General features: G+C 41.5%; 3 protein-coding genes and 1 pseudogene across 4 annotated transcripts in view; all 4 read left to right on the forward strand.

Annotated features, from left to right (window-relative positions):
* The window catches only part of LOC308302351 (protocadherin gamma-C5-like), a gene marked incomplete at both ends in the record, with an annotated part of 340,087 nt that overhangs the window by 305,504 nt on the left and 9,819 nt on the right, over nucleotides 1-24,764 (forward strand). The window lies entirely within an intron of this gene.
* On the forward strand, nucleotides 31-10,213 carry LOC308301947 (protocadherin beta-7-like; the record flags this gene model as incomplete). The annotated part of the gene is made up of 5 exons (XM_080746094.1): nucleotides 31-45; nucleotides 1,295-1,376; nucleotides 1,872-2,209; nucleotides 5,714-6,701; nucleotides 8,781-10,213. 5 exons carry the CDS (start codon nucleotides 31-33, stop codon nucleotides 10,211-10,213), a joined length of 2,856 nt encoding a protein of 951 aa, XP_080602220.1.
* On the forward strand, nucleotides 10,981-13,389 carry LOC308301489 (protocadherin beta-16-like; the record flags this gene model as incomplete). Its single annotated transcript, XM_080745486.1, has 1 exon — nucleotides 10,981-13,389. One exon carries the CDS (start codon nucleotides 10,981-10,983, stop codon nucleotides 13,387-13,389), a length of 2,409 nt encoding a protein of 802 aa, XP_080601612.1.
* Nucleotides 13,807-19,351, forward strand: LOC308301948 (protocadherin gamma-A2-like; annotated as a pseudogene). The gene is made up of 3 exons: nucleotides 13,807-13,848; nucleotides 13,996-16,181; nucleotides 19,196-19,351. The product of its transcript is annotated as a protocadherin gamma-A2-like (transcript).

Below are 24,764 nucleotides of genomic sequence, written 5' to 3' on the forward strand. Positions count from 1 at the left end.
TGATTTTCTTGGCTATTAGATTTCAGCACCATGGACAGCTACGCCGTACTGTGTGTTGCTTCGCTTTTCACTTTGTCCATTAGAATGTGGCGCTGTTGGCTAATCAGGCATTCTATCTCTTACCACCTTGCAATTTATTTCATTTGTAGTAGCACAGTATTTCGCTTAATCACAAAACAGCTTATTTACTTTTTGGTTGTATGGGCACTATTCATGTGTGGAAACCCCATGAAGAGGTTATACATTTTGTACGAATATGTCACAAACAGCTGTGTCCTTTTTTCTTCTTTTTTTTCCCTTCTTCTTCTTTTTTTTCTCCCCCTTTTCTTTACATTTTTCTTGGATTTTCATGGGTATTAGGTTTCAGCACCATGGACAGCTACACTATACTGAGTGTTAGTGGGTTGCTTTACTTTTCACTTTAGAATGTGGTGCTAATCAGCCATTCTATATCTTACCACCTTGCAATTGATTTCATTTGTAGTAGCGCAATCTTTGGCTTAATGAAAAAAAAACAGCTTTTCCATTAACAACACGTTTATTCTCCCTTTGGTATTCTTGGTATCGTGCGTGCTAGTAAGCGTATATACAAATACAGTATACTTTCCCTTCCTGGTGATGTATTTTGTTCATGCAGTTTCTTATTCTGAACTCAACGGGCCGCTATTGGACAGGGTGTTTGAGTTAGAATGTGGCAGAACCTCCCCTATTTAGTTGATGTACTGGACAAAACATTATACAGACGAAGATTGCACCGTTAGCAGTACAGAGATATATAGACCTACCAAGCGTTCTTTATTTAGTTTGGCACGGTTGGATTACATCAGTGTTGCTGATACATTTTTAATTCATGGTGGAATATTCTTTGTAAAACGGAGAGTACGTTTTTTTTTACGAAAGAGAAATGTCGGAGGAAACAATGAGACGGCAAGTACTGTTGTTTATCTCGGTCCTCTCTCTCAGTTCAGTGCTCGGACAGATCACCTACTCCATTCCTGAGGAAATGGCGAAAGGCTCTTTAGTCGGTAATATAGCGCAGGATTTAGGTTTAGATGCTAAAAGGCTATCATCACGCAGAGCTCGTATTTTTACAGGGGATAGTGCCGAATACATCGAGCTGAATAAAGAAAGAGGAGTCATCCTCATTAAAGAAAAGATAGATCGTGAATCGCTCTGCGGACAGACAACGCCTTGTGCTTTACATTTTCAGATCACTTTAGAGAACCCAATGGAATTATTCCCCATCACTCTTGAAATCACAGATGTTAATGACAATTCTCCCATTTTTCAAAAGGACGAGAGAAGGTTTGAGATCAGTGAGACGGCTGCAATCGGCTCTAAATTCATGTTAGAGAAAGCAATTGACCCTGATATAGGTCTGAACGGTCTTCAAAGTTATACACTGAAACCAAATGACAATTTCATGCTTAAACTGCATAATAAATTTGATGGGAATAAAAAGGTAGAAATGATTTTACAGAAACCTTTAGACAGAGAGAAACAAGAGCATGTTTCGTTAATCTTAACGGCTGTTGATGGAGGGGAGCCTCAATTATCAGGAACAATGCAAATTCATGTTACTGTTCTGGACGCTAATGATAACGTTCCGATTTTTACCAAACCCGTCTATAAGGCAAGCATCACAGAAAATTCCGTAAAAGGAACGCTTGTTACAAAAGTAAGCGCATCTGATGCAGACAAAGGATCGAATGGAGAGGTTACCTACGCCATTGGTAATAGCATGCATAGTGTTTCAATGCTTTTTCACATTACTGACAATGGCAAGCTTATATTAAATGGTCCCATTGATTATGAAAAGGCCAAAAACTATGAGATTGATATAGAAGCGACTGATCAAGGTGGACTCTCAGAATCGAGTAAAGTCATTATTGATATAATTGACATCAATGACAACAGCCCGACCATCAATATAATTTCAAAATCGGTTTCAGTACAAGAAGACTCTCCTACAAATACAGTTGTAGCTATGATGAGTGTAAACGACCCTGATTCTGATACTAACGGACAAGTCCACTGTATTATAAGTGAACACATCCCATTTACGATCAAATCTACATCTGGTAGTTTCTATAGCATAGTAACAGAAGATGAGTTGGACCGAGAGAGAGCTTCTGAGTATAATATCAGTGTTACTTGCTCTGACGAGGGAGTGCCCTCGCTATCCAGCAGTGTCACACTGACCTTACAGGTCTTAGATGTAAATGACAACGCACCTGTCTTTGAGAAGACAGTCTATGAGGCCTACATTGTAGAAAACAACACGCCAGGCTTCTCTATATTCACAGTAAAAGCCAGAGACACTGACTGGAACCAGAATGCCCGTGTTTCATACATACTGGAGGACTCCTCTATTAACGGAGTGCCCGTCTCCTCATATGTGTCTGTTAGTGCTGATAGTGGAGTCATACATGCAGTGCGCTCTTTTGACTATGAGCAAATCAAGGATTTTCATTTCCGTGTCAAAGCCCAGGACGGAGGCTCTCCTCCACTCAGTAGTAATGTGGCTGTGAAAATACTGATCCAGGACCAGAATGACAACGCTCCTCAGGTTCTGTATCCAGTCCAGAGTAGTGGCTCTCTGGTGGCTGAAATGGTGCCTCGTTCAGCAGATGTTGGCTATCTGGTCACCAAAGTGGTGGCTGTTGATGTGGACTCTGGACAGAATGCCTGGCTCTCCTATAAACTACAGAAATCCACAGACAGGGTGCTGTTTGAAGTGGGATTACAGAATGGAGAAATAAGAACTATCCGTCAAGTCACTGATAAAGATGTTGTGAAACAAAGGCTGACTGTTATAGTGGAGGACAACGGACAGCCCTCTCGTTCAGCTACAGTCAATGTTAACGTGGCGGTGGCTGACAGCTTCCCTGAAGTTCTCTCAGAGTTCACTGACTTTACACACGACAAGGAGTACAATGACAACCTGACTTTCTATTTAGTCATGGCTCTGGCTGTAGTTTCTTTTTTGTTTATCACAAGTCTAGTTGTTATTATATCAGTGAAAATATACAGATGGAGACAGTCGCGCCTCTATCATTCCAGTCTCCCTGTGATTCCATATTATCCACCACGTTACTCAGACACTTTGGGGTCAGGGACTCTCCCTCATGTGTACAATTATGAGGTGTGCAGGACGACTGACTCCAGAAAGAGTGACTGTAAGTTCGGCAGAGCTGGTAGCCAAAACATATTGATAATGGACCCCAGTTCTACAGGGACGATGCAGCGAATACAGAGTGAAAAGAGCATCTTGGATGAACCAGACTCTCCTCTAGAGGTTAGAATGTTGAACTGCGTATCTTTCTTTTTGTTGTTGTTGTTGTTGCGTGAGCATGTGGAATCTCTTTTGAAATCTGTAGTAAAATATTGTGTATATAGAAAAGCCAGTCTTACTGTGTGTGTGTGTGTGTGTGTGTGTGTGTGTGTGTGTGTGTGTGTGTGTGTGTGTGTGTGTGTGTGTGTGTGTGTGTGTGTCTGTCTGTCTGTCTGTCTGTCTGTCTGTCTGTCTGTCTGTCTGTCTGTCTGTCTGTCTGTCTGTCTGTCTGTCTGTCTGTCTGTCTGTCTGTCTGTCTGTCTGTCTGTCTGTCTGTCTGTCTGTCTGTCTGTCTGTCTGTCTGTCTGTCTGCGAGCGTGCGTGCGTGCGTGCGTGTGTGTCTTTAATTCAAAGACATTTGAAATGGGCTGGAACGTTGCCCAATAATGAGATGAGTTACGTTTACGTCGTCAGTTCTGACGTCATAAACAGGGTAGTTGGAGATCCACGGGAAAGCCACGCCATTTTCAGAATCCATCTTGTGGTTTGTTTCCTGGGTTTATTTATTTATACGATTTCTTTATTCCAATAAGTGGAAATGTTCTTCAGCACCATGGACAGCTACACTCTTTCTTTGACTCACGTTATCTTACTCCCACTTCTCGCCTTTGTATCATTTAAATATTGCAGTCTGGACATTAATACATTTCCAAGTATCATTTAATAAATTAATCAACCGTGGTTGTGGTATATGGTCCAAACGTGCACTCAAGCACAGATAACCCCTTTGTTAAATATTAGATGGCATAGTAGTAGCCTGTTACATTTTATACATTTGTTGGACATATTGATGTGTGTTATTTCATATTCTGAACTCAGCGGGCCGCTGTTGCCCAGCGTGTTTGAGGTAGAATAGATCTGTGGCAGAACCTCCTCCATGTAGTAGACAGAAGTGTTGAGACAGATGAAGACCGTATCGTAAGGGATACAGAGAAAACCATTCACGGATTTGAAAAAAGATTTTTCTTTTGTTCGGCGCTTGTGGATTACATTCATCTTCCTGATACATTTTAATCCTTATTCGGCGGAATATTCATTGTAAAACGGATATACGTTTGTTCTGGTGAAAGATACATGACAGAGGAAACAATGAGACGGCAAGTACTGTTGTTTATCTCGGTGCTCTCTCTCAGTTCAGTGCTCGGGCAGGTCAGCTACTCTATTCCTGAGGAAATGGGGAAAGGCTCATTAGTTGGTAACATAGCACAGGATTTAGGTTTAGATGCTAGACGACTATTATCACGTAAAGCTCGCATTCATACAGGAGATAGTGCAGAATGCATCGAGCTGAATAAAGAAAGGGGAGTCCTCCTTATCAAAGAAAAAATAGATCGCGAAGCGCTATGCGGACAGACAACGCCTTGTGCTTTACATTTTCAGCTCACTTTAGAAAATCCAATGGAAATTTTCCCCATTACTCTTGAAATCACAGATGTAAATGACAATACTCCTGTTTTTCAAAAGGACGAGAGAAGATTTGAGATCAGCGAGTCGGCATTAATCGGTTCTAAATTCATGTTGGAGAAAGCAATTGACCCTGATATAGGACTGAACGGTCTTCAAAGTTACACATTGAAACCGAATGATAATTTCATGCTTAAATTGCATAATCAAGTTGATGGCAGTAAAAAGGTAGAAATGATTTTACAAAAGCCTTTAGACCGAGAGAAACAAGAGCATATTTCGCTAATATTAACGGCTGTGGATGGAGGGGAGCCTCAATTATCAGGAACAATGCAAATTCATATAACTGTTCTGGACGCTAATGATAACGCTCCCATTTTTACCAAACCTGTCTATAAGGCAAGCATCACTGAAAACTCTTTAAAGGGAACGCTTGTCACAAAAGTAAGTGCGTCTGATGCAGACAAAGGACCGAATGGAGAGGTTACCTATGCCATCGGTAATAGCATGCATAGTGTTTCAAAGCTTTTTCACATTACTGACGATGGCGAGCTTATATTAAATGGTCCCATTGATTATGAAAAGGCAAAGAATTATCAGATTGATATAGAGGCTACTGATCAAGGTGGACTCTCAGATTCGAGTAAAGTCATTGTTGATATAATCGACGTAAATGACAACAGCCCAACCATCAATATGTTTTCAAAATCGGTTACAATACAAGAAGACTCTCCTCCAAATACAGTGGTAGCTATAATGAGTGTAAGTGATCCTGATTCTGAAACTAGCGGACTAGTCCATTGTGATATTAATGACAACATTCCATTTGCAATCAAATCGACATCTGGTAGTTTCTATAGCCTAGTCACTGATGGTGATTTGGACAGAGAGAGAGCCTCTGAGTATAATATCAGCCTGACGTGTTCTGACGAGGGAGTGCCTTCGCTCTCCAGCACGGTCACTCTCACCTTACAGATCTCAGATGTTAATGACAACGCACCTGTCTTTGAAAAGACCTCCTATGAGGCCTATTTTGTAGAAAATAATACACCTGGACTCTCTATATTCACAGTAAAAGCCAGAGACTCTGACTGGAACCAGAATGCCCGTGTTTCTTACATACTGGAGGACTCCTCTTTTAATGGAGTGCCCGTCTCCTCATATGTTTCTGTTAGTGCTGATAGTGGAGTCATACATGCAGTGCGCTCTTTTGACTACGAGCAGATCAAGGATTTCCAGTTCTGTGTCAAAGCTCAGGATGGAGGCTCTCCCCCACTCAGTAGTAATGTGTCTGTGAAAATACTGATCCAGGACCAGAATGACAACGCTCCTCAGGTTCTCTATCCAGTCCAGAGTGGTGTCTCTCTCCTGGCTGAAATGGTGCCTCGTTCAGCAGATGTGGGCTATCTGGTCACTAAAGTGGTGGCTGTTGATGTGGACTCTGGACAGAATGCCTGGCTCTCTTATAAACTTCAAAAACCCACAGACAGGGCTCTGTTTGAAGTGGGATTACAGAATGGAGAAATAAGAACTATCCGTCAAGTCACTGATAAAGATGCTGTGAAACAAAGACTGGCTGTTATAGTGGAGGACAACGGCCAGCCCTCTCGTTCAGCTACAGTCAATGTTAACGTGGCGGTGGCTGACAGCTTCCCTGAAGTTCTCTCAGAGTTCACTGACTTTACACATGACAAGGAGTACAATGACAACCTGACCTTTTACTTAGTCTTGGCTTTGGCTGTAGTTTCCTTTCTCTTTATTATGTGTTTAGTTGTTATTATATCAGTGAAAATATACAGATGGAGACAGTCCCGCCTCTATCATTCCAGCCTCCCAGTTATTCCATATTATCCACCACGTTACTCAGACACTTTGGGGTCAGGGACTCTCCCTCATGTGTACAATTACGAGGTGTGCAGGACGACTGACTCCAGAAAGAGTGACTGTAAGTTCGGCAGAGCTGGTAGTCAGAACATTCTGATAATGGATCCCAGTTCTACAGGGACGATGCAACGAATGCAGAGCGAAAAGAGCATCTTGGATGAACCAGACTTTCCTCTAGAGTTTAGAACGTTTAACTGCACATCTTCCTTTTTTGGTTGTGTGAGCATGTGGAATCTCTACACGTCAATAGTTTTAATATTTTGATCATATATATCAGACATACAATGCCCGGCTTAAAGCGCGCGCACGTGTGTGTGTGTGTGTGTGTGTGTGTGTGTGTGTGTGTGTGTGTGTGTGTGTGTGTGTGTGTGTGTGTGTGTGTGTGTGTGTGTGTGTGTGTGTGTTTAATGTTTAATTCAAAGACGCTTGAAATGGGCTCGAACGTTGCCCAATAATGAGATTGGTTACGTCATATTACTGACGTCATAAACAGGCTATTATATAGTCAGATATCCACAGGGAAGCCATGTCAATTTTCATAGAATCCATCTTGTTGTGTTTTCTTTCCTGGGTTTATTAGTGTATGCCAATAAGCGGAAATGTTTTTCAGCACCATGGACAGCTACACTAGGCTATTGCTTTGCTTCTCACTACATCTGTCTCATTGACTCACTACATCTCTCTCATTGACTCACGTTATCGTAGGCTACTCCCACCTCTCGCCTTTATGCAATTTGCTTCATTTAATAGTGCAGTCTTTGACATTAATGCATTTCCAAGTATAATTTAATGAATTCATTATCACCGTGGTAGTGGTATATGGTCCAAACGTGCACTCAAGCACATATAACCCTTTTATGAAATATTAGATGGCATAGCCTGTTACATTTTATACATTTGTTGGACATCTTGATGCTTGTTATTTCATATTCTGAACTCAGCGGGCCGCTGTTGCCCAGCGTGTTTGAGGTAGAATAGATATCGCTGAACCTCCTCCATGTTGATGTGTTGGACAAAACTGTTGAGAGAGACGCAGACCGCATCGTAAGGAGTACAGAGAAAACCATTCACGGATATGAAAATTGCGTTTTCTTTTGTTCGGCACGTGTGGATTACATTCATCTTCCTGATACATTTTAATCCTTATTGGGCGGAATATTACGGATATACGTTTGTTCTGGTGAAAGATACATGACAGAGGAAACAATGAGACGGCAAGTACTGTTGTTTATCTCGGTGCTCTCTCTCAGTTCAGTGCTCGGACAGGTCAGCTACTCTATTCCTGAGGAAATGGCGAAAGGCTCTTTAGTTGGTAATATAGCACAGGATTTAGGTTTAGATGCTAGACGACTATTATCACGCAAAGCTCGTATTCATACAGGAGATAGTGCAGAATACATCGAGCTAAATAAAGAAAGGGGAGTCCTCCTTATCAAAGAAAAAATAGATCGCGAAGCGCTATGTGGACAGACAACGCCTTGTGCTTTACATTTTCAGATGACTTTAGAAAACCCAATGGAATTTTTTCCCATTACTCTAGAAATCACAGATGTTAATGACAACACTCCTGCGTTTAAAAAGGATGAGAGAAGGTTTGAGATCAGTGAGACTGCGGTTATTGGTTCTAAATTCATGTTGGAGAAAGCGGTTGACTCTGATATAGGACTGAACGGTCTTCAAAGCTATACACTCAAGCCGAGTGACAATTTCATGCTTAAACTGCATAGTCAATTTGATGGCAGTAAAAAGGTAGAAATGATTTTACAAAAGCCTTTAGACCGAGAGAAACAAGAGCATATTTCGTTAATCTTAACGGCGGTGGATGGAGGGGAGCCTCAATTATCAGGAACAATGCAAATTCATGTTACTGTTTTGGATGTTAATGATAACGCTCCGGTTTTTACCAAACCAGTCTATAAGGCAAGCATCACTGAGAATTCTTTAAAGGGAACGCTTATTACAAAAGTGAGTGCGTCTGATGCAGACAAAGGATCGAATGGAGAGGTTACCTACGCCATCGGAGATAGCATGCATAGCGTTTCAATGCTTTTTCACATTACTGACGAGGGTGAGCTTATATTAAATGGTCCCATTGATTATGAAAAGGCAAGAAATTATCAGATTGATATAGAGGCGACTGATCAAGGTGGACTCTCAGATTCGAGTAAAGTCATTATTGATATAATTGACATAAATGACAACAGCCCAACCATCAATATGTTTTCAAAATCGGTTAAAATACAAGAGGACTCTCCTCCAAATACAGTGGTAGCTATAATGAGTGTAAGTGATCCTGATTCTGAAACTAACGGACAAGTCCATTGTGATATTAATGACAACATTCCATTTGCAATCAAATCGACATCTGGTAGTTTCTATAGCCTAGTGACTGATGGTGAGTTGGACAGAGAGAGAGCCTCTGAGTATAATATCAGTGTGACGTGTTCTGATGAGGGAGTGCCCTCGCTCTCCAGCACGGTCACTCTCACCTTACAGATCACAGATGTAAATGACAACGCTCCTATCTTTGAAAAGACCTCATATGAGGCCTATTTCGTAGAAAACAACACACCAGGACTCTCTATATTCACAGTGAAAGCCTTAGACTCTGACTGGAACCAGAATGCCCGTGTTTCTTACATACTAGAGGACTCCTCTGTTAACGGAGTGCCCGTCTCCTCATATGTGTCTGTTAGTTCTGATAGTGGAGTCATACATGCAGTGCGCTCTTTTGACTACGAACAGATCAAGGATTTCCAGTTCTGTGTAAAAGCTCAGGATGGAGGCTCTCCTCCACTCAGTAGTAATGTGACTGTGAAAATACTGATCCAGGACCAGAATGACAACGCTCCTCAGGTTCTGTATCCAGTCCAGAGTGGTGGCTCTCTGGTGGCTGAAATGGTGCCTCGTTCAGCAGATGTGGGCTACCTGGTCACTAAAGTGGTGGCTGTTGATGTGGACTCTGGACAGAATGCCTGGCTCTCTTATAAACTGCAGAAACCCACAGACAGGGTGCTGTTTGAAGTGGGATTACAGAATGGAGAAATAAGAACTATCCGTCAAGTCACTGATAAAGATGCTGTGAAACAAAGATTGACTGTTGTAGTGGAGGACAACGGACAGCCCTCTCGTTCAGCTACAGTCAATGTTAACGTGGTGGTGGCTGACAGCTTCCCTGAAGTTCTCTCAGAGTTCACTGATTTAACACATGATAAGGAGTACAATGACAACCTGACTTTTTACTTAGTCTTGGCTTTGGCTGTAGTTTCCTTTCTCTTCATCACTTGTTTAGTTGTAATTATTTCAGTAAAAATATACAGATGGAGACAGTCCCGTCTCTATCATTCCAGTCTCCCAGTGATTCCATATTATCCACCACGTTACTCAGACACTTTGGGGACAGGGACTCTCCCTCATGTGTACAATTACGAGGTGTGCAGGACAACTGACTCCAGAAAGAGTGACTGTAAGTTTGGCAGAGCTGGTAGTCAAAACATACTAATAATGGACCCCAGTTCTACAGGGACGATGCAGCGAATGCAAAGCGAAAAGAGCATCTTGGATGAACCAGACTCTCCTCTTGAGGTTTGAAACTAAACAAATATTTTTCTGAATATCATTTAAAGTTGTTTGGCTCTCAAGGGAACCTCTTTTTGTGCTATATAGTGCCTGTCTTAAATATTGCATAGACTGTCTTCAATGTACCATTATGTGTTCCTAAACTACGCTGAAGAAGCCATAAATAACCTCACATGAACCTCTAAAAGAACACAATGGGGCTCTACATTCTCTTTTATATTTTATATATATATATATATATATATATATATATATATATATATATATATATATATATATATATATATACAGGTATATACAGTATATACCGGAGTTGGTATCTGTCTGCTTCAGCACCTTGGAGAGCGACGCATTTCCGCTGTTTGTTCCCCTATTATTTTTATTCGTCTAAGTATTTGAAATATTTAGTTATCATTTTAATTTAATTATTTATGTTAAGTTTTAGTTGGGCTATATGTCCATTCGTCCCAATTGAATAGATTTCATGCACTTTGTGGGACTAAACTCTTAGGGCCGCTGTTGGCCAATGTGTCGCAGTGTACGAACAGCAGCACCTCCCCATCTCGTGGGCTAACGGAGGGAGAACGGGGTTATACGCAGGGAGCCTTGTCAGAGAATCAACACATACTAATACTCACATCGATCTACAGTTTTTCTTGTTTAGTTTTGATTTACCTTTGCCGATTGGGAATATAATGATTTTCTCTTGATACCTTGGACCAATTTCTAAAAGGATTTTACCTTTTACCTGGATTAATTCATTTTCTGACAGTGGAAAAATGTCGAGAACAATGAGACGGCAAGTACTGTGTTTTATCTCGATCCTCTCTCTCAGTTTAGTGCACGGACAGATCAGCTACTCCATTCCCGAGGAAATGGCAAAAGGCTCTCTAGTCGGTAATATCATACAGGATTTAGGTTTAGATGTTAAGAGACTAAATTCAGGTAAAGCCCGTGTATATTCTGGTGATAGCAGAGAGTATATCGAATTGAATAAAGAAAGAGGAATCCTCGTAATCAAAGAGAGAATAGACAGAGAGGCGCTCTGTGAACAGACGACACCTTGCGCTTTACATTTACAGATTATTTTGGACGAGCCCATAGAATTTTACAGTATAACTGTTGAAATCACCGACATTAATGACAACCCTCCCGCTTTCGAGAAAAATGAAATTACGTTCAAAATAAGCGAGTCTGCAGTCAGTGGGTCAAAATTTGATTTGGAACGTGCGATGGATTTAGACGTTGGGCATAATGGTGTTCAAAGTTATCTGCTGAAGCCAACAGATAATTTTGCACTTAAATTACACAATCAAGCTGATGGAAGAAAAAACGTTGAGATGATTTTACAGAAAACCCTTGACAGAGAGAAACACGAGCATATAGCTTTAGTTTTGACGGCCATAGATGGAGGCGAGCCTCAGATGTCTGGAACAATGCAGATTCTCATCACCGTGTTAGATGCAAACGACAATGCTCCTGTTTTTACGCATCCCGTATACAAAGCTACTGCGACAGAAAATTCTCCAAAAGGGACAGTGATTACTACAATTAGAGCATCAGATGCCGATCAAGGCTCAAATGGAAGAATAACATATTCAATCAGGAACACTCTTGATAATATAAAGGGCATATTTGAGGTAAATGAGGAAAGCGGAGAGGTCAGGGTGATTGGAAACATAGACTACGAAAAGGCAAGAAACTACCAGATAAATTTACGAGCGAGTGATGATGGAGGATTAACAGACTCTTGTAAAGTGATAGTCGATGTTATGGATATTAATGATAATAAGCCAGTTATAAATATTATGTCGAAATCAAACGTCATAAGTGAAGATGCTAAAACGAATACTGTCGTTACAGTATTTAATATTCAAGATCCAGACTCCGGAGACAATGGTAAAGTTCAATGCAGTATGAATGAAAACATGCCATTCTTATTAAAGTCAACATCAAACAATTTCTATAGCCTTGTGACAGACAGCGATTTAGACCGAGAGAGAGACTCGGGATATAATATCAGTGTTACGTGTTCTGACGAGGGAGTGCCCTCGCTCTCCAGCAGCGTCACGTTCACATTGCAGATCTCAGATGTGAATGACAACGCACCTGTCTTTGAAAAGACATCATATGAAGCCCATCTTATAGAAAACAACACACCAGGCCTCTCTATATTCACAGCAAAGGCTAGAGACGCGGATTGGAACCAGAATGCCCGTGTTTCCTACATACTGGAGGACTCCTCTGTTAATGGAGTGCCCGTCTCCTCATATGTATCTGTTAGTGCTGATAGTGGAGTTATCCATGCGGTGCGTTCTTTTGACTATGAGCAGATTAAGGACTTCCAATTCCTCATCAAAGCTCAGGATGGGGGCTCTCCTCCACTCAGTAGTAATGTGACTGTGAAAATACTGATCCAGGACCAGAATGATAACGCTCCTCAGGTTCTGTATCCAGTACAAACTGGCAGTGCACTGGTGGCTGAAATGGTGCCACGTTCAGCAGATGTGGCCTATCTGGTCACTAAAGTGGTGGCTGTTGATGCGGACTCTGGACAGAATGCCTGGCTGTCATATAAACTGCAGAAAGCCACAGACAGGGCGCTGTTTGAAGTGGGATTACAGAATGGAGAAATAAGAACAATCCGTCAAGTCACTGATAAAGATGCTGTGAAACAAAGACTGACTGTTATAGTGGAGGACAATGGACAGCCCTCTCGTTCAGCTACAGTTAATGTTAACGTGGCGGTGGCTGACAGCTTCCCTGAAGTTCTTTCAGAGTTCACTGACTTCACGCACGACAAGGAGTACAATGACAACCTGACTTTTTATTTAGTCCTGGCTTTGGCTGTAGTTTCCTTTCTCTTCATCACGTGTGTAGTTGTTATTATATCAGTGAAAATATACAGATGGAGACAGTCCCGCCTCTATCATTCCAGTCTCCCTGTGATTCCATATTATCCACCACGTTACTCAGACACTTTGGGATCAGGGACTCTCCCTCATGTGTACAATTATGAGGTGTGCAGGACGACTGATTCCAGAAAGAGTGACTGTAAGTTCGGCAGAGCTGGTAGTCAGAACATACTGATAATGGACCCCAGTTCTACAGGGACCATGCAGAGGATACAAAGTGAAAAGAGCATCTTAGATGAACCAGACTCTCCTATAGAGGTTAGATTTCTTTAATTCTATATGTCATAGAAAACGTGTTTTTTGACCGTTCGGCTCGTTTTCAGCACCATGGATAGCAATTTACAAATCACTGAATATGTACCTACCCATATGTCTCTTTATCCCTACATCTTTTCAGGTTGTATCCATCCCTCCATATAGACTGAAGAGAAAACCAATTGTTTCGTAATCAAAAAGTATTATTTCAACACTTGCACTGTAGCTAACTATTCAATTAACTTACCTCGCCACAACTTTAATCAGCACCAGGTGGTGCTCTACCACCCGGACCCGGTGTGTATGATTTTGCACCACTGTAGGCTATATTGTGTGTATGTTGGAGTCTCAATAGGCCTACCCTTTAAAATTACATTTATGTGTAGCCATATTCAATCATGCAGTTTTATGGATGTCCATTCATTTGTCCTATTCATGCATGTTGTTTTCTGCTCTGAACACGAAGAGCCGCTGTTGGTCAGTATGTTGCAGCTCTAGACGAGTTATCCAGCAGTACCGCCCTATATTCTCGATATCTTGGAGAGAAAGAGAAAAGAATAGTGTGTGACCCGTGTGTTAACAGTGAGTGAACGCGAAGGATTACATTGTGAATCTTTTCATCAGTTTGTGGGAAATATATTTGGGATTACAGTCTGGATTTTCCGAGGATATTCTGTGAATGCCGAAAGGAATATAGGCCTACTGGTTACTGAGAACATATCGGATAGAACAATGAGACGGCAAGTACTGTTGATTTCGGTCCTCTGTCTCAGTTCAGTGCTCGGACAGATCAGCTACTCCATTCCAGAGGAAATGGCAAAAGGGTCTTTAGTTGGTAACATAGCGCAGGATTTAGGATTGGATGTGAAAAGACTGAAATCGGGTAAAGCTCGTATTTTTACAAAAGGCAGCGCAGAATATATCGAACTCAATAAAGACAGAGGAGTCCTCCTTATCAAAGAGAGAATAGACAGAGAGTCATTGTGTGGCCAATCGACCCCATGTGCTTTGCATTTCCAGATAATATTAGAAAATCCAATGGAGTTTTATAGTATAACTATTGAGATAAAAGACATTAATGATAACCCCCCAGCCTTTGAAAAGAACGATGTTCAAATTAAAATTAGCGAGTCTGCTGTAAATGGCGCAACATTCATTTTAGATAGAGCCAGTGATCTAGATGTAGGCGAGAATGGTTTGCAAACCTATGTCCTAAAGCCAACGAACAATTTCGCCCTTAAAATGCACAGCCAAGCAGATGGAAATAAAAATGTAGAGATGGTCTTACAGACACCTCTTGACAGGGAGAAAAATGAACAGATATCTTTAGTTTTGACCGCAATAGATGGAGGCGAACCGCAGATGTCAGGAACAATGCAGATCCTGATCACAGTCTTAGATGCCAACGACAATGCCCCTGTTTTTACGCAGTCTGTTTATAAAGCTTCCATAAGAGAAAACGCTCCATTAGGAACAGTTGTAACGACAGTTACCGCGACAGACGCAGATCACGGCTCTTATGGTAGAATCAGTTATTCAATATCAAGCATGATGGATTATGCTCGAGGAATGTTTGAAGTAAATAACGAAAATGGCGACGTTAGCCTGGTCGCAAATGTTGACTATGAAAAGGCTAAACATTTTCAAATAAACATCCGTGCAAGTGATGATGGGGGATTAACCGGTTCATGTAAAGTGATAGTTGACGTCTTAGATGTAAATGACAACAAACCTGATATTCATATTATGTCTAAATCAAATGTTATATCAGAGGATTCCAAACCCAACACAGTCATCACAATGATAAATATCGAAGATGCAGATTCAGGAGAAAATGGCAAGGTGCAATGCAATATTAATGATGATATTCCTTTTGTATTGAAGTCTACATCAAATAATTTCTATAGCCTAGTAACAGAAAGTGATTTAGACCGAGAGAGAGCCTCTGAATATAACATCAGTGTGGCGTGTTCTGATAAAGGAGTGCCTTCTCTCTCCAGCAGCGTCATTCTCAACTTACAGATTTCAGATGTAAATGACAACGCACCTGTCTTTGAAAAGACATCATACGAGGCCTACATTGTAGAAAATAATACACCGGGACTCTCTATATTCACATTAAAAGCCAGAGACGCTGACTGGAACCAGAATGCGCGTGTTTCTTATTTACTGGAGGACTCCTCTGTTAACGGAGTGCCCGTCTCTTCATTTGTGTCTGTTAGTGCAGATAGTGGAGTCATACATGCAGTGCGCTCTTTTGACTACGAGCAGATCAAGGATTTCCAGTTCCTTGTCAAAGCTCAGGATGGAGGCTCTCCTCCACTCAGTAGTAATGTGACTGTGAAAATACTGATCCAGGACCAGAATGACAATGCTCCTCAGGTCCTTTACCCAGTCCAGACTGGCGGCTCTCTGGTGGCTGAAATGGTGCCTCGTTCAGCAGATGTTGGCTATCTGGTCACTAAAGTGGTGGCTGTTGATGTGGACTCTGGACAGAATGCCTGGCTCTCTTATAAACTGCAGAAAACCACAGACAGGGCGCTGTTTGAAGTGGGATTACAGAATGGAGAAATAAGAACAATCCGACAAGTCACTGATAAAGATGTTGTGAAACAAAGACTGACTGTTGTAGTGGAGGACAACGGACAGCCCTCTCGTTCAGCTACAGTCAATGTTAACGTGGCGGTGGCTGACAGCTTCCCTGAAGTTCTCTCAGAGTTCACTGACTTTACACACGACAAGGAATACAATGACAACCTGACATTTTATTTAGTGTTGGCTTTGGCTGTAGTTTCCTTTCTCTTCATCACGTGTTTAGTTGTTATTATATCAGTGAAAATATACAGATGGAGACAGTCCCGCCTCTATCATTCCAGTCTCCCAGTTATTCCATATTATCCACCACGTTACTCAGACACTCTGGGGTCAGGGACTCTCCCCCATGTCTATAATTATGAGGTGTGCAGGACGACTGACTCCAGAAAGAGTGACTGCAAATTTAGTGGTGCAGGTGTTCAGAATATATTAATAATGGACCCAAATACTACAGGGACAATGCAACGGATACAGAGTGAAAAGAGTATCCTGGATGAACCAGACTCTCCTATAGAGGTTAGACGTATTTTTGTTTCCTGTACCTGACTTTTTATTTGGTCCAGCTGTCATCCTCTGGTTATTTCGGTTTTCAGCACCATGGACAGCAATTTACAATTTCAGTGTTTTATCTTTCCTTTTCTTTCTCTCTTTCTGTTTTCAAGTAGCCTAATATAGACTCCAAAGCTTAGGATATGTCTGTCTGTCTGTCTGTCTGTCTGTCTGTCTGTCTGTCTGTCTGTCTGTCTGTCTGTCTGTCTGTCTGTCTGTCTGTCTGTCTGTCTGTCTGTCTGTCTGTCCGTCTGAACGATTTTTACCGTTTAAATTCACAATGGACCGAGCAGAGGCTGGAGATAATAGGCTATGTCTTGAAATGTATACTAACCTAAGAAATATCATTGTAATATATGTTTAGGTCTCTAAGTGCCGCTGTTGGTTAGTATGAGGAGTAGGCCTATGACACACATTTAGTCCTCCCATTTTTCTTGTGCGCATTGGAGTTCCATAATAGTAGCCTAGCCTTACAATGCAACAACCAGACATCACACTTAATCCAGCTATATTTTTAATTATTACTGGTTGGTGTCCTCATATGCCCCGTTTATGAGTGTTTTATTTGAAGAATCAGAATGGAGATCATTCCTTTCGATCGGGGAACAATTGCATGGACGCTGCTTCTCTGCTGCCTATTCTTCATAGAGGTATCGCACGGACAGGTCCGATATTCTATTCCCGAGGAGATGGCCACGGGCTCAATAGTGGGAAATATTGTCCAAGACCTTGGTTTGGATGGTAAAAGGCTGAAATTTGGTCGGGCACGGATTTTTACGGAGGACGGGAGTGAGTACATTGGTCTGAATGTCGACAAAGGGACCTTAATAGTGAAAGAAAGGATAGACAGAGAAGAGCTGTGCGGACAAGTCTCTCCTTGCTCTCTGCATTTCCAGATCATATTGGAAAATCCCATGGAACTGCATCGAATTGACGTTGAAATTTTAGATATTAACGACAACGCTCCAGTTTTCAATAAAAGGGAAATTAACTTTCAAATTAGTGAACTGGCTGTTAAAGGGGCTCGTTTTTCTCTCGACAGTGCCAAAGATCCCGACGTTGCGTTGAATACTCTCCAAACATATAAACTGAATCCTACAGATCATTTCAAATTGAATATCCCATCTCGTCCCGACGAGTCGAAGTATATTGAAATGGTTCTGCAGACGCCGCTGGACAGAGAAAAACATGGGGAGCATACATTGACACTCACAGCCTACGATGGTGGTAATCCTCAGAAATCGGGGTCTGTCAAAATAAACGTTATTGTCTTGGATGCAAACGACAATGCTCCAGTATTCAGCCAGTCAGTGTACAGGATAACGGTTCCTGAAAACGCGTCGAAAAGCACTGTTATTTTAACGGTCAGTGCCACTGATGCAGATCAAGGGACAAACGGAGAAATAGTGTATTCGTTCTCTCAAAACGCAGACAGCACCTCGTTTAATATAGATCAACAGACAGGCAAAATTACCATAAGTGGTCTCTTAGATTATGAAAAAAACAAACATTATGAAATTGATATTGAAGCTACAGACAAAGGAGGGCTAAGAGACACCAGCAAGGTGCTAATTGAATTAACTGACATAAACGACAATGCCCCAGTGATTAGCATAATTTCTTTCTCCAACCCCATACCTGAGGATTCAACTCCAGAGACTGTAATAGCAATGATTAATGTCAAAGATTTGGACTCTGGGAAAAATGGCCAAATTAAATGTCACATCAGTCCAGATTTACCTTTCAAAATAAAAGCAGCCTCAACTAATTTCTATAGTTTGTTGTCTGACGAGTTTTTGGACCGTGAAACAGTGCCAGAGTATAACATAACAATAACTGCCACAGATGAGGGGTCTCCCTCTTATTCCACAAACAAAACTGTTACTTTGAAGATATCTGACGTCAATGACAACGCCCCATTATTCCCACAGCAATCTTATACGGCATACATTGTTGAAAATAATTCACCTGGAACAACAATTGTTTCTGTTAAAGCTGCTGATGGAGACTCTGGGAATAATGCACGCATTTCCTATTTCCTAGAAGATAGTCAAATGAATGGTTTGGCAGCCTCATCTTACTTCTCAGTGAATGCAGAGAGTGGGGAAATACTGGCTGTGCGTTCCTTCGATTATGAACAAACAAAGCAGTTCAAAATTCTTGTCAAAGCGCAAGATGGAGGCTCTCCTCCGCTTAGTAGTAATGTGACTGTGAATATAATTATCCAGGACCAGAATGACAACGCTCCTCAGGTTCTGTATCCAGTCCAGAGTGGTGGCTCTCTGGTGGCTGAAATGGTGCCTCGTTCAGCAGATGTGGGCTATCTGGTCACTAAAGTGGTGGCTGTTGATGTGGACTCTGGACAGAATGCCTGGCTCTCTTATAAACTGCAGAAACCCACAGACAGGGCACTGTTTGAAGTGGGATTGCAGAATGGAGAAATAAGAACAATCCGTCAAGTCACTGATAAAGATGCTGTGAAACAAAGACTGACAGTTATTGTGGAGGACAACGGACAGCCCTCTCGTTCAGCTACAGTCAATGTTAATGTGGCGGTGGCTGACAGCTTCCCTGAAGTTCTCTCAGAGTTCACTGATTTAACACATGATAAGGAGTACAATGACAACCTGACGTTTTACTTGGTCTTGGCTTTGGCTGTTGTTTCCTTTCTCTTCATCACATGTTTAGTTGTTATCATATCAGTGAAGATATACAGGTGGAGACGTGAGCGCCTGTTTTACAAATCCAATGGGAATCTTCCCGTTATTCCATATTACCCGCCCATGTATGCAGATGTTAGTCAGACAGGCACTTTGAAGCATGTGTTCAATTATGACGGATATGGAACAACTGACTCCCGGAAGAGCGATATGAAGTGCAGCCGTCCATTCAGTCAGAGCACTTTGAGTGTTGACCACAGTGGCATGAGAACAGTGCCCAGGCAAAACACTGGCTCAGAGGATCTTATAACAGAGGTGAGGCCTTCATCTCTCCACAGGTTCACCTGGTTACAAAGAGCTCAAAGGTTGTGTCAAGGGCACGCTGGCATATTTATTTCGCTGTTTCAAAATCCACTACAGAAAGCATTCTTTTATGGCATGCAGTGATTGTGTTGCTCTTCCAGTTCTTTATCAGAACAAGCATGCCATAATCAACCTCCCCTTTGCACCTCTATACTTACCATACTAATGGTAGCAGCATGGAGATGGGTGTGCTTAGATTGTCCTCAGGGTATTTTGCACAGATGTTGTACCTGTATAATGGACCTGTATGATTTCAGATGGGTTTGTGATGACGCCTGTTAGTTTAAGACCTTATAATTAGCTTCTTAAATACAGTTCTTAAATACAGTTAAGTTATTAAATATAGTTATGTGTTTACTCTGATTCAGAACCAGGACATAAATGTGAAGCAATGCAGAATCTGGTTCTGACATGACAGGAGGTATAGATATCCAGTGTGTTGAGATAATATGATGACTGAAGGAGATGGATACATTTGAAAGGTCTTCCTGTTTGAACTTGCATTTAGTGTGTATGTATTTGTAGCATTTTTTTGGGTTTATTTTCTTATGCACCAAAGATGTGTGCATGAACTGCTTGACATCATCTAGGAAACTTAACGCAGGGAAATTAATTGGCTTGAGACAAGCTTTCAAATCTGGTCTCATCCTTCCTTGATACAACAATGTATTAATTGATAATTGAATGCCACGACCTTGACCCCAGACCACCAAATTGCAGCAAATTGACTGCCAAATGTTGATGTAGAGATTGTGTAGTTCCAGGTGTTGTGTTGTGATAATGATACAGTGTATTGAATCATTGAGATCAGGGTGATAAACCTTCCTATACACAGGAAATCTCATTACAATCTGTTCACTCGTGGTAAACTAGAAACAATTTGTATTCATTGCAGTGCCCCATGCATGTTTTGTTAACAATGAGTTAACACGTGTATGTTCAACTGAACTATGAGTGATAGACCATTTGTATCACCATAGGCAGACGTGGATATATAATGTGCAGTATTAAGAATTGCAATTTGAAGAGTTGCTCCACTGAATGAAAATATACCGAGTTGCTGCTGTACTGAAGCATCACTGCTTAGGGATTTTTCCACACACACTCATGTATTTATGTGACCTAGTTCCCTTCCTAACACTGCTGCTATATTCCTGTTGTTACACTGTTCATAGAGAGGAATAGAGTGAGATGGCTGGGAGAGAGAAAAAAAATGAAAGGAGAAAAAGGTTAAAGAAAGAAATGTATGTTGAAAGAATAGAAGTAAAATGTAAAATAGGCAGTGATTGAGAGTGAGGCGAGGATGAGGCAGTCACAGAAGGCAGCCTGAGAAAAAGGGAGGGTGAGAGATGAAGAGAGAGAGATAGACAGCAGGGGGGAGGGGAAGGCGCATGGTAACTGGGCCTCTCTCCACCATCCATGCATGTGCTGTATCTTAGTGTTAGTGGTGAACGGCAGCCATTTTGATGTGCACTCTTTGTCTGCATGGTGAAAGGGGTTAAGAGAAGCCTGATATGTGAAACAGGGTGTGATATAATGCAAAATGGATTGACTGCACTGTAAAAGGCGGAGACGTGGTGGAAAATCTACAGTATATGGCATGAGAGAGTGAGAGAGAGACACACACACACAGAGAGAGACAGGGAGGTATAGGGCAGAGATAAAGGGAGTAATAACTCCATTATGTAGACTATATAGTATAACAAATGCCAAATAACTGATAAAACAGACATGAATGTGTACAATTGCAAAGCAATCAGGGAACTGTGCTGATCCAGCATTGCTGTTCAGTTGCTTGTTGTCAGATCATTTTATGATGCTAGTTTTAGTCCTCAGTGAAAACACGCATTATCTTTCCCCCTTCCCTCCATATACCTCTTAAACAGGCATGCAGGTCTATAAAAAGGGCTAGTTCATGACCAGTAGCCCACAGGCCTTAATGTTTACCTTTTCAACACAAGGGAATAATTACCTTCCATATGGCTCTCACCTGCATGCACCCCATAATGTTAACTCTCGCAGAGGGAGACTCATACAGGAAGTAGTAGCAAACCCAGTGAGTTAGATTACCTCATAAACTGGGTATCATGTACAGTTGTTTTTAGATACTAGACACATATTAGCTCTGTAATAAAGTGTAGCTTGATCTTTTGATGTTTACTATGAGGCTGATGGCATGGTCTTGAATATTGTTGTTGTTTCTGGGAATAATTATTTCTTATCATTGATTTTAATTTGCCGCCTGCCTGGCTTTGACATGTGTGTTGATGTATGTGCCTTGCCAGTGGGGTGTCTATGGTCCACTAAAGGTGTGTGCTTTTATGTGACATTTGAAAATACAGGTAGACACGCCGCCACTCGTAAAGAGCGTGCACTTTAGTTTTATTGCGTGAACCTTTTTTCTCGCAGGATGCAGCCTGTCATCATCAGAATTATCCCACATCTGTGGCTGCTTTGTCGGCTCCGACTGAGCGTTTTTGAACCACTTCAGTGTCTGTTCTCAGGCTCGTTAGCGGGGAGAGAGTTTTACTGAGCACTGTAAATCCTGGTGGTCACAGTGGCTCCATGGGGGTCAGAGCTCACAGACACACCATACCTCTACTGAATGCTTCCGTCTGTTTGTCATGATTTGTATTGTTTTTTAGTCCAGGTGTCCGTGTCATAAACAGTCACTGAAACCTGAGCCATTTCCCTAATAGACCCTTTTCACTGAGGTGCAGCTAATAAAATTAATATTCAGTCTGTTTGATTTAGGTGTGCCTAAGAACAAGCATTGACAATAGGCAATATTAGTTCACCTTGGAAGATTGTATTGGCAAACATTTTGGATTTGACATGCAGCCACTGCTCAGCAGTATCCTTCTCTTATGCCTGCATGGCCACAATGTTGTGCTGAGAAGCTTCCGGTTCCTACAGGCACTTCCTGTTCTACAGACACAAGCTGTTGTTTATACTTCCCTCATAGCCTGTCTGTTTAACAGCTGTTTGGCGTTGGTGGATCCCAGTGATCACCACACCACAGACATGTACGTATGTCAGCAGCACTTATAGTCAACTCTGTCTGTGTGTGTGTGTGTGTGTGTGTGTGTGTGTGTGTGTGTGTGTGTGTGCGTGTGTGTGCGTGTGTGCGCGTGTGTGCGCGTGTGTGCGTGTGTGTGCACATTTGAATTTTGTTGCACCAGCAATGACGATGAAGGAATTAAAATTAATTGGACTGTATACAGCAGGGGTTTTCAAAGTGGGTGACAGGGCACCCTGGGGTGCCGTGATGCCAGTCCAGGGGTGCCGCGAGATAATTTGATAATATTTGGAATTCATCAATATCAATACATCAATATCACTTCACTATGTTAGTAAAACAGACCTGATTTGCACTGTACTTGATTAGTTATTTTTCTATCTATGACAACACTCTCCACCAAAAGTAGCTGATCTACAAGCTCACAACGCGTCACATTGTGACGCGTTGTGAGCTTGTAGATCGTCTATTTTTGGTGAACCTTCCCCCCAGAATAGGCATGCTGGGGTTCAAGTGGTTAAACGTCAAGTATAACGTTATTTTCAGTCTGTTCTGGTGGAAACGGATATTTCTCCAATAGGATGCAAGATTCTAAAAATTAACAGTGTAATTCAGGGGTGCCGTGGATGAAAAAGTTATTTACAGGGGTGCCCTGAGTCAAAAAAGTTTGAAAACCCCTGGTATACAGTACCATTCAGTACAGTACAGATGAATTTGTTTGTGTGTTTGAGTGGCCAAGCTGTTAGGACCTGTAATCCTGCATCCTCTTCTTCTCCTGCCAGATCATTGGCTTGATGTCTGTTGGGTGTGAGTGACTGCTTTCCCTGACATAAAGCACAGCACAGATACACCACAGCTCAGTACATTCAACATTTCATTAAACTTTACAGTGATCAAATTAAGCTTGCTCCATTTCTAATGCAATTATCCCTCATCTGAAGGGAGGCCCTGCCATTTGGGGTTATACACTCTATGTTTTGTACACATTAACTTTGTGGAAAATGTACTAATACATTACCATAAATTAACACTCAAGATTTTGCTGTGTAGTGTTTTGCGTTACGGATATGTTGATGGAACCTTATGCCCTTTCATACATTTCAAGTGCCCTATTATCCCTGCTGTCATTATGTGAAAGAGTAAATTCTTAGATGCTCTCTAAAAGCTGTGCTGTTTATGTTGGACCATATCTTTTGTTGAAATGACATTATTCCAGTGGTTAGATTGTTTTATATGTTTGCTCTATGGAGAAGGGGAAACAAAAGGCTCACTCTTTTCTTATCCAAATGACCTGTTGTTGCTTGTGATGGTCACTGATCCAGTACTTTACTTCTTAGATATTTAGAACAGATACTGTTAGGTGGGTTACACTTTAATGAAGACTTTGTTAGTAGCCTGCTATTGGTACTTGGTAGGTAGGTAAAATGCACATGATGGCTTAGATTTTAGTACAGAGACTGTTGGTACTGTCTGTAGGTACACAGTACATTCAGTGCTTCAGTCAGGGTGAGGTTAGTGTGATACTGTATTCTGGCAATGAGCAAAACACTAGACTATGCAAGCACACAAATGCAGTATATAGCCTACTATAATCTTTCCCCCCATATTTCACATATTTCAACATCTGAACATGGAGGTTGTTGCATGTTGTTTGCTTGCATATGAACCTACAGTATAGGTTTACTGAGTGTGAATGTCCCTTCCAGTATACTGGTCTGGGACTGTGGCAATCTGGACCTGCTGATCCTTTGGAAAGGATTACATCAGTGCAGAAGAGTGCGACAGTGGGGCAGAGGCAGAGGCTACACTGTCATAATGAGTGTTCATTGGGTATAGACAGACACATACAGGTATTATGAACCAAAAATACAACACACTTCCAAAACAGAGAAGCCACAGTGGATTTGAATTACATTACACAGCAAGGCGTGGCATGGTGGCACTTAAAGACAATAGTGATAAGTGCAGATTTGATGCTGTTTCTGACTTTTGGTCTTGCACCCGTATTTTTCTGTAGGTTTTCTCCTTTTTTGAATGTGTCTGTCTAAAAACAATTGTCATTATCACCCCTTTCTGTCTGTCTGTCACTCTCTCTCCTTAAAACATTATCAGCTGTTTTTTCATGATCACTTATAATGATGTGAGGACATTTATGTAGGAATACCATTCATCACATTAGTGATTATGATAGTTGTTTATTGCATCAT

The sequence above is a fragment of the Nannobrachium achirus genome (genome assembly GCF_963921795.1).
Source record: "Nannobrachium achirus genome assembly, chromosome: 17".
NCBI lineage: Eukaryota > Metazoa > Chordata > Actinopteri > Myctophiformes > Myctophidae > Nannobrachium > Nannobrachium achirus.